An 11,547-nucleotide genomic window follows, 5' to 3' on the forward strand; every position below is an offset into this window, starting at 1 on the left:
AATCCATGACCTTAATCTCCATTAAACCCATTTTTCCCGCTCTACTTTTACCAACACACAAATTAAATTTCAAAAACAACTTAATTTCTGCAAAATGGGGCAAAAAACGATCTGGGTCTCAAGCATCTCGCAAACTCATCCTCAATTCAATTGCACACATTGCTTCCACTGTTAAGATTCTACCCGAACCCTGGGATTCACTAATCAGAGAATTATGTGTTTTTGGTGGTGGAAGTGGGGGGAAATTTGGGTTCAGAAAAAGCTTTGGAGGTGGTGATGGTAATGGAAGAAATCGCAAGAAAGGAAAATTAGGGTTTTTGGTGGTGTTGTTGATTTCTTCAAGTTTGGCTCTATGGGTAGTTTTGGAGAAAGAAATTGGTAAAGAAAATGAATTGTTTGTATGGGTTTTGTTGATTTTGATTTCTGCATTTGTTGTTTATTGTTTGGTGAAGAGATGGAGAAGAGAAATTAAAGATTGGGTTTTGGGATTTTCTTGTGGGGCTGCTATGATGATGGGTTTGGGTTTAAGAAATAATCAATGTTTTGTGAGATGGATTGATGGATTTAAGTCTAATTCTGCTAAATTGTTGGGTAATACAAAGAAGAGAAGAACTAGGAGATGGATATGAGGAATATGTCATTGTTACCATTCTATTCGGCTCAAAGAAAACTATAATTAGAATAAAAAAGAAAGACGACAAATCATTAAAAACGAGTTCCATATAAGATTAATTTTTTTCAATTTCTTCAATTTTTACAATTTTATTGTTTCTTTTTTTTGTACAATACAATTTTTGTTGTTTGGCCATTTGGGGTTGCAGTTTTGTTATTTGTGCAGTCTCTTGTATAATTGTACCGTAATGAAATGTTGAATTGCTCTCTCATATTGCTCATTTATATGTTCTGCAATCACCTCAATATCTTAATTCACAAGCATGCATTAACACATGGAAAACAAATTAAAGCTAAAAATAATTATATTTCATGTCTAGCTTGTCTTGTGTACAGCGCATTCTGGTTCTTTTAATTTCATTTGTAGGTTTTTTTCAAGTCGAGGAATGAAGATCTTAGTGGTTGTAACCCTTTATCTATCTTGATATAGACAAAGGGTATTGTTTGTCATCTTCTAACACTTTACAGACATAATTTTTAATTTGTATGAGCGGATATAATGAATATGATGGAGTTAAACAATAAGCTCTTTCTCGAAAAAGAGGATTGTTTTTAAATGCATAGCTAGATAGGCTAGCAGAATCACACTCTATTAAATTGACACAAATTATTTGCTGTCCAAATATAAAATAACTTTAAATTTTATGAAACTAAGTCATTTTTGTAACATGTCTAAACTTTTAACTTAACACAGGTTCTAAACTCTAGAATACACAGATATTACAACAACTAAAAGCTCCACACAGCAACTCCAGATGTATCCTAGATAGCTAAAAGAGCAAGAACTCCTGCATGCCGGATTAACCAGAAGCTAAGATTCAAGCTCCTTCATGCTATCTTAGGATGGGCTCTAACAAAACTCCGATGAAGCTTCTAATCTGGTGGTGAAGAAACTGTATCCCAAAACCAGAATACCTGATCTTACTGCGGTTTATAAAACTAAACAAATACAAACTATCCATGCTTAATTCAATGTGCTACGAAATATTTTCACGAATATGGTAACTACTGTACGAATACATTAAACAGATGCCAGCTCTTTCTTCACGATGCCCTCAAAAATACCATCAATGCCAAAATGGCCAGATAAATCTTGGGAATCAACGGGTCCTGGCAGATGAAATGAGATGGAAAAGTGCCCTGGTGGGCAGAGATTCTGAGATTGCATCTCGAATTTCATTGAATTCTTGTAAACAACCTTCTCCCCGGTTGTCGTAACTCCTTTGATTAATATATGCCCGTCAGGAGCCACGTCACAAGTGAAGTCATCTGTAATTACAGTTACGCAATACAGCTGATCAGAATAAGTGAATAGATAAATGACAAAGAAACAACCTTCTCCCGGGCTTTACTAAATACGGGCAACAAGTCACCAAAAATTCTCGGTCCAAAACAAATCAAAGTAAAGGACAAAAGTCTTATTCACAGTCTGTATTTTATTGGATATAGGTCAATGACATTGTGAAAATTCAAAGGAAACAAAAGAAACTATCGGAAAATGTTGAATGACAACATAATCAAGTCATTAAGTTGTACGCTACAACAAAACAAAGCTTGCAACGTCTGACTAAACTTTGATGAGCTATGCGAATTGCAGACCTGTGCAATGGGCCGGATAGGGCTCTAGTAGAAACGGGCCAGGCCTTACAAAATAGGAAACGGGCTTTCAACGGGCTGGGCCCATCAAGCCCAATTCGACCCAACCCAAACCGTTTATCTTATTTCAAATTTTAGGGACGTATTGAATACACCGACCATATCTACGATTAAAAAAAATTACACAAGTGTTGGGCTGAACTTGGTTAATTGACAAAATAAGCAAATATGGTGATTCATAGTGTTACACATTTAATTGTTTTGTATGTAATCTGAAATTTCGAAGTATATTACTAGCCAGAATTCAAAATAAGCAAATATGGCAGAACTTGGTGAGCTGACAAAATAAACAAAATATTATACAATGCTTTTTAGTGCATTGAACATAATTTGAACTAGCCAAAATGCAAATTACAAGGTATATAATAGAATCCAGCAGGCAGCAATTGTCATAATTTCTCAGAAATGCGGTATCTCAGCAAGGGTTGTACTGTACATTACTAAAGCCCATTTTAAATTTACAAAGGTACGTTTTCAACCCTCTTTAAACCCTCTTATTGACCATATGTTGCAAGATTACAAAAACAACGGAAATACAATTAGGAACATTGAAACAATTGTCCAACATTAATACAGAAGCACATGAAGCGATTGCCAAAGAATTTACTACTATTCCACTTAGTAATACATCTTCATCAAGTCGAATCTTTCCAATATTATTCTATCAAGTTGCAATTTACGAAAGAAATTCTACATAAAAAAAAAAAACATCTAGTTGCACTATGCATCATTTGAGTTTAAAATCATGAAAACAGAAATGGATGGAAGATTTACGTATTATTAAATTCAAAGACCAAAATGTGTATAAACACTTTGTTTGAAGTGACAAATAAGCATACAACTAATTGATGACTCGGGTAGAAATACACACAAATAACAAAGTGCTAGCAATCTATCTATCTATCTATACAATATACTAATGAAGAAACGATTAAGACACATGTCGACTTTATAATAAAAATTTTCCCCCTCTTTTCAATTTCTTATTAGGAAAATATTTTTTAGCATATCAAGTAATATCTTTCTGATTAGATTTGTTGAATTGATTTGTTACAAAAGATTGTAAAACTTTACCTTATTTGCTAATTTTTTTACCATATACAATCATCTAAAATATGTAATATCTTTTAATTAGAATGGATAATTAACGAATAACATATTAATTATTTATGTAAATTATTAATTTTCATTAAAATAAATTTGTAATAAATTAAGAAAAGAAAATAATTTTGAAAGTTTTTCATAGATAAACCTGTATATTACTTACATAGCTATATTAAAAAAACTGCACAAATTAAATAGATTACACATTAATTATTTAAGTAAATAAAAATTAATAATTAGGATAAGATATCGGTAAAATTTCAAATGATAATTTTATCACTTATGTTTGACAAGTTTATAATACATAAATACTTAGATTAAGTTATATGTTAATTATTATAGTAAAAAATATGTTCTTTAGGCTTAAAACTTTTTATAAGGTTTTTCAAAGACATTGAACATTTAAATTATTTTTATATTATTTTTTATGTTTAGAAATTTTCTATTATTTTATGTAAGTAATTATAATCTTATTATTTAGTGCATAATTTTATGATTATGTTTTATATAGTAATACATTAATAATATGTATCTCAATCTAATAGTAATACTTTTACAGTTTTTAAAACAAATCAATTTATAGTTTCAATATACTAAGAAGTTAAGAGTCATAGAATAACTTAATTACACATATAGGATTACTAATTTTTTATTTAAATAATTCATAAACCGTACTTGGCACGGGAATCTATCTATCTATCTAATTAGCTATAATGCAGTACACATTTCATTATGGTAATGTTTCCCGCCTAAAAGGGTTGGCGGAGATCGGATATACAACCTTACCATTATTCAAACAAAGAGGTTATTGCGGATGGACACTTGATGGACAATCAAAATCAAAACTACATACAATTGCAAGAGTCACCAATAAAGAAAACAATTTGAATCTAACAGCCATGCCTGAATTGACAAAATTCCGTCAAAGAGCCAAGAAAACAATAAAGAATAACGAATTGAAACAAAACAACACAAAACAATGCCAAAGCCTTATCAAAATGAAAGTCGGTACAAATATTTATTACTTTAAAAGGCACAACGAAGCATAGTCTCACCTCTTGCAACACCCGCTAGAGCCACGCGGAAGTAGTAGGAATCGTCACTTTCACTAATATCCATCTTTCCAAGAGCTGGTCCAATCGAGACAGCTGCTGCTGCACTGCCACTCAAAGCAACTCCATCTCTTGTGACAGATAAAATTCGTCCTAATTCCTCCGCAGTTGGTTCAGAGGGCAAATATATCAAAGTTGGCTTAGAATTTTCTCCAGCCTCTCTAACTCCATTGACTTGAGGTTGAGATGAATTATCACCATGAGATGAAATTGGATCAACATAAGGCATGCTATTCAGAGGAGTTACGTTCAAAAATTGTTGCTGAGGAGCCCTATATCAACAACAAAACAAAAGATTCAGCCTATTTATTTGTTGAACATAAACAAATAAATACATCCAAAACCGTAAATTTAACTTCACTTTCTGATACTAAGAAAAGGTAAATTATGACAAGGGATTTTTTACTCAGAATTATTACAGTTGGTAGTGTCATATTGCATGCACCAGACTGCATAATGTTACCACCATTACTTATTAGTGTTTTTTTTTCGCTATTTTCAGGATTTGTGTAACTTACAATCATCTATTAATTTCAACTACCTAATAGAAATTTCTTTTTTCAAGACAAAAATTTCCATTGTGGTAAGACTACCAAGCTCCTGCCTCAATTTTCCACAGATGGCCCCCACAAATGATGTTACTTTGACTCTTCATCTTAACTTACCTACACTTGAAAATTCGACAAGGGTGTGCAATCCTTACTATACAACAGTCAAGTTCTAATTTAGCAACTACAAGTGTATTATGATATAAAGGATTGGAACATCGGAACAAAGTACAAGCAAATGATGCAAACAAAACAACATGCCTTCAGACACAAAAATGGTGATGTATGTCATAGCTATGTAACAAAAAAGGATAATCTTTACTATCATAAATCCCTACAATTTATAGTTGTGGAAATTTATCTTCCGACAAGTAAATCCCAAATTGGGTCGGTTTGATTCATTAAAGCCAATTGAAGTTCATCAAACTCTGGATTGCAATCATAGTGGTTTATAAAAGTGGTTAATATTTCCCAAGAATAAGGAAAATCAGCTTTCATGCTTCGTCATAAACATGAGTTTCTACCACTCTAATAGTCAAATAATCAATTAATTACCCATAAGTAAGTTTTGCATTCCTAACACATGGTTTTTAATCAACATAGAATTGCATCTGCTTTAGGGACGCTAGAAGAAATTCCAATATACTAAATTTAGAACATACTACAAGGTCCATTAAACCAAAAACAGACCACTAAATTACTAAATGGTTTTAATACAATCGATTTTGAACTTGTCGTTCACAAATGCCATTCCGTTGCGTGTATCTTGTTTTGACTACAGTTATAAACCTCTAATTAACCATATTAGGTTCATAATCTACTATTTTAACTTAGTAGGCAATCTATCTAATAACACAAATGTTGATGTACTACAGAGCTAGTAGAAAAAGGCTTGCACATGGTATTCATTAACTTGAAAAAGGCATAAAACAGGATACCAAGAAAACAATGGCGGATCTAGAAATTTGGCGAAGGGGTGGCGTAAAATATCTTGTGTACTACAATTTTAATTGAGAGCGTATCTTTTGTATAATCAAAGATATAAAAGCCAAAGTTTTTATGCGACTAATGGAACATAGACATCAATTTAGTAGTTATCCTATAAAATCACTTTTTAGGGAAAGAAGAACTAAACAAAAAAAATGCAACTTATAAATCTTAATAAACAATTTACAAAAGAAATAGAAAAAAATTAATTAAAAGTAGTTTAGAAAAATTAAAACACAAACCTCTTATAATGTACTCAGGGAATATATCAATTAATCAACCATTTATGTTATTTTTTTTAATATTATAAAATATATATTTTTTAAAAATCGGTAGCCCCTGGTACCCTTCACTACTTTATAGAATCGCCCGTGCTAGAGAAGTATCGTAGTAGGCAACAACAAGGAATAGTATTCCTAGGAAATACTTAAATATATTGCAAGCTATGTATCAAGAAGTGATAACAAATGTGATTTTCCAATCACCATTATCCTTCACCAAGGTTCGACCTTAATCCCTTTTGTTTTTGCAATTGTCCTAGATGGGACACGTGTCTTAGAGCATATTGTTTGCGGACAACATTATTTTGGTAGAGGATTAAATTCTAAGCTAGGATGGCGAAGACAAAAGTTGGATTAACAAGGGTTTCAATTAAACGGAGTACATGAAGTGTCACTTTAGCAAAAATGAGATAAGCAGAGAGACCATAAAGTTGGATGAGAAAGAAATTGATCAAGTGATATTTCGAATACCTTGAATCCATATTGCTGATTAATGGGGATATCCAACAAAATGTAACCCATAAAACTAAGTGTGGGTGGCAAATATGGATATTATACCAACGGTACTTTATGATGGATCAAGAAGTTGCTTTTAAAAAGAAACATAGAAGGAAGATAGAGTAGCAAATATGTGAATGCTTCGATAAGTGAGCAAACATACCTTGAGAAATAAAATTCGAAATGAAATATATAAAAGGACTTCGATACGTATGAACGGAATGTAGTGACATATGGCACATGTGTTGGATTTGGTGCCAAATTAGATGGGTGAGAGGGAGTCAAAGACCGACTCATTGGAGATAGACTAAGCGCGAGTTGTAGGAAATCTATAGATGTGTCGTGCGGATTTGATGGAGGGAATAAATGAATAGCGGAAATTGTCAACTTCGTAGGTGGTGGATTGAAAGTTGACACGTATGAAAAGTGTTGAGGATAGAATTATCCTCTTCAAGTGGAAGAACATAATTACCCTCAAAGTATTGAGGTACTTTGAGGAGGAATAAGAACAAGTATTTTTTAAGCTTGATATAAGGATACTCTTGCTCAAAAAATTTAACATGCCCAGAGGTATATATTTTATCAAGAAGTGAATCTAAATAATAATAGGCCCTTCAAGTGGAGGAATAACCAACAAAAAATACAATTTAGGTTGATAAAAACCAAATAATCGAAGATTTGAATAAATAGAATAACATGAAAACAGCATAATAAAGAGAAATATTTTTAAGACTCGGAGTAAGGAGTCTATTGATAAGATATGTAACAGTGGTAAAGGCTAAAGACCAAAAGTTTAGTGATAATTTAGCATGGGTGAGTAAAGAAAGACCAATTTCAAAAATGTGATGGCGTCTGCGTTCAGCATACCCATTATGATTCTGGTGTATGGGGAGGAGTAGTTAAATGACTAATGTAACAAGATGAGAAATGGGATTGTAATTTAATATAATCACCACCGTTATCACTATTGTTTGATTGGTCTATTAAAATATGTTTAAGCAAATGGTTGGAATCTAAGAAAAATATTTAAAGAATCTGATTTGTGTAGGGTGGAGCCATATATAATTAGCGAAATGATCAACACAAATGATTCAATATTTAAGATTGTCATAAGATTGAACAGGAGAAGTCCATAATTCTAAAATAATCAAATCTAAAGGTGCATTTGAAGAGTAGAAACATTAAATGGTAACTTATGACTTTTATTAACAAGGCAGGAATTAACCCTAAAAGATGTAGTAGGAGAAATATCTAAGAAGTCGGAAATCGAATCTAATACTTTTGTAGATGGATGACCACGACGATGATGCCAAGTACAAGAATGGCACTTGGAAGAAATGGTAGAATAAAACTGCTAGTGAGAATAAAAAGCATGTATATACTCCTTGACTAGTTTGACCTTTGATAATAATGTGATTAGTGGACAGGTCCTTACTAATAAAGAATTCGAAGATTATTATCAAGACATAAGCAAGATAAAGATAAAACATTACGAGAAATTTTAGAAGCATATAATACATTAGAAATAAAGAACTAGAAAATAATAAAAAGGGTGAGAGGCATAGAACCGATGAGTAACTTGAAGGGAAAAACCATCGCCAACAATGAGTTCTTCATTACCATTATATGGAACATAAAGAAAAAGCAGTGAGATAATTAGTCACATGGTGAGAAGCTCCGCTATCTAATAAACAAGAAGAATCAATGGCAGGGCAAATAGCCATGGTAATGGTATTAGAAGGAGTTAAAGACGTTTGATTATTGACCATTATAACACAGCAATGAAGAAGAAAAAGGATCGTAAAAAATACAATACCATATAAGGAATGTGGGATATATAGAGTACAATATATAAAGCTATGAGAAAGTCACTAATTCCGGCTAATTAACAGCTATACCATTAACTTAAGAAATTTAATTTACAATTCAAAGTAACGTGTCCTAAGATACCGAAATACGAGAAACGAAAAATCTAAACATGGAAATGAATAATTTACTTAATAGGCTGGAGAAGAAAGGGACATGAATCATTTAAAGTTATTGTTTGAGTTGGTAGAAAATCATATTGAATGGAAAGAAAGATCCGTGTAAATGACCACCACCGAAAATAATTAATTGGTTCATATAAGCAAATTCAATCTTTTGGGATTATAGCTTTAGCTTTGTTGAGAGTTCTAAAAGATCATCTTAAAGCTAAACTCTACAAAATGTATGTTCTAGAAACTATCATCCATTATTTAAAATTGTTACACTTTTCTCAAAAAAGAACTCTCACGCGAAAGAGAAGTATAACCATTAAAAGACGAGGATATTATCTTAAATTACAACATTAAAGGAGCTATAAGACGTCAATTCATGGCACCATGGCCAGTTACACTATAACATTAGTAAGAATACCACTTATATATAAATTTCAATTCTCCCTACTCTCTTCACCTTCTCCAAACCCGGCTATGTAGCATGAGTTGCATGAGTGACAACTCAAATTCTCGTTATTTTGAGGGCCTATTTGTGTGTGTGTGACTGTATACACACACACACACATACACACACACACATATATATATATATATATATATATATATATATATATATATATATATATATATATATATATATATATATATACTTAATAGATTATATATTAAAAAATATATTATTTTCATTTAAAAGAGAAACGTGCATTAGTCATTGTATAACTCATGTCAATAATTTTCATAAATAATAATTATCATTACCTTGCTAATACTACATAGCTATGTTTTTCAATTATTATTTTTGTTTAGGGGTGCTCAGTATTGTTTGGTATTTTCTTTTTTAGAGAAAAACATTAAATCTAAGTAGCCAAGTACACATATTGTTAATTTGTTGTATTTTATTGGGTTAAATAGGCTAAGTAATGTCTTGTTTGATCAGAAAAATTTTCTCTTAATAATATTTTTAAAAAATGAAACATGCACGTTCGTATTTTAATTTTCTGTCAAGGCCCTAAAATATCCGAGACGGCCTCGTCAGTCTTCCGACTTGTTCCACTCCATTCCCATTGCCCTTTCCACTTCAATTTTTATCAAACCAAACAAAGTAAAACTAAAATTCCATGCGGTGGCCTGAGTTTTTGGCTTTTTCACAAATATTTTTTAAATCTACTTGGTAACCTTGAGCTTCCATCTTTTCTATGTGATGGATAAATTTTACGTATTTTGTTAAATTAAGTACTTATTTCGACGGGATTTCGAAATATATGGTCAATTAGAGTGATCACGATTTTTTTTTTCTGAAAAAAAATGAAATTACGTCGGGTAAAAATAGCGTAAAGCGAAAAAAAAAAACTTCTTTTGTCCGGTCAAGGTCACCACATGGATTATAATAAAGGTTTGTCTACCACGTGAAAAAGTAGAAAATTCAAGGTTCCACGTAAAATTTTTTATAATTGTCCTCTCAAAAAATAGTTTCACAACAAATACTCCATCAAGTGAAACCAAACAGTTCAAAAGCATTAAATCAAAAATTTTAAGATGGTTCAATCAATCCACTTTAATCTTCCATCAAAAAACAAGACTTATATTCCCCTCATATCTAAAAATAGGTCAATCTTTTGCATTTTGATTTTCAAAACAATGCAACAAAAATATATGGATCCATTTATTAACATTAAAAAGGCAAACATCCACAAAAATTTATAACCCAAGCAACCTGAATAAAAAAAGATCCAGTTTCTCTAAAATTTAATCATTCATTAATTCCAAAACCTTTTTTTATTAAATTAAAGATCAAAATTCAAAACAAGAAAAAATAAAGAGATAAATCCAATCAAATGAATTTCAATAAAAATTCTAAATCATCCATCGAATCAAAAAAAAATTGTGTACAAAAGTTACATTAATACCATAACAGAGCGACGACATACAACACAGAACAAAAAATTACAAGAAAAATACATTAAAAAATTATTCAAAAATCAGATTATAAAAAACCAAAAATGAAATAGCGAAGGTGTTTTAGGGTGTACCTGAATGAAGCAGACGCCATGAGAATTGAAGAGGGAGATAGAGAAAGGGTGAGAGAAACTGAGAGTATGAGAGTATGAAGAGTTGAACAAGAATTGTGTTTGAAATAAAATAATATAAATAAAATAAATGAGTAACTCCCTTTATTCCACTTGTAGACCTGAAACAACGTATATCAAACTGAAACACCGTATACATATCAAGTATTTCGGCTATATTTAAAAAAAAAAAAGTAATTCGGCTAATTGATTTTTGTTTTCAACCAAAAATATGTTGGGAAAGATATTTTTTTTTACTTAAAAATCTGATGATAGTGAATATTGGAGTATATTTAGTGTTTGAATAAGTTTTGGATATAATGTTTCAGATTGAGTAGTTTCGGTTCTTATATGTTTATATAACTAAATATATTGACAGTTTAATTTTAATTTTCCAGTGTCTTATCATGTTTTGATATTGTTTTGTCTTTCTTTGATTTCTTTTGTAAACCTTTTTTGAGCTAAGAGACTCTTGAGCCTTATTCTTCTTTACAGGTATAGTTTGTCGTCTTTTATCTCTCGCTAGATACCTCGATCATAGTTTTTATGAGCAGAATACACCAAATATGATGACGAAGATGATGATTTCGGGTGAGGTCAAATCATACTCAATTTTAATTAATCGAGTTAATTTTAGACGTAAT

At 31.2% G+C, this 11,547-nt stretch overlaps 2 protein-coding genes across 2 annotated transcripts; one reads left to right on the forward strand and one right to left on the reverse strand.

Annotated features, from left to right (window-relative positions):
- The first annotated feature begins 5 nt into the window (after nucleotides 1-5).
- On the forward strand, nucleotides 6-629 carry LOC130828538 (uncharacterized). The gene has a single exon (XM_057694502.1). The coding sequence runs from the start codon at nucleotides 6-8 to the stop codon at nucleotides 627-629; it is 624 nt and encodes a 207-aa protein (XP_057550485.1).
- Nucleotides 630-1,226: 597 nt separating this feature from the next.
- On the reverse strand, nucleotides 1,227-11,040 carry LOC130828091 (alpha-crystallin domain-containing protein 22.3). The gene is made up of 3 exons (XM_057693887.1): nucleotides 10,868-11,040; nucleotides 4,488-4,816; nucleotides 1,227-1,941 (listed from the first exon to the last, which is right to left on the reverse strand). The coding sequence occupies exons 1-3, from the start codon at nucleotides 10,885-10,887 to the stop codon at nucleotides 1,694-1,696; spliced, it is 597 nt and encodes a 198-aa protein (XP_057549870.1). The 5' UTR covers nucleotides 10,888-11,040; the 3' UTR covers nucleotides 1,227-1,693.
- Nucleotides 11,041-11,547: the final 507 nt, after the last annotated feature.

Source organism: Amaranthus tricolor, chromosome 12, assembly GCF_026212465.1.
Source record: "Amaranthus tricolor cultivar Red isolate AtriRed21 chromosome 12, ASM2621246v1, whole genome shotgun sequence".
Taxonomy (NCBI): domain Eukaryota; kingdom Viridiplantae; phylum Streptophyta; class Magnoliopsida; order Caryophyllales; family Amaranthaceae; genus Amaranthus; species Amaranthus tricolor.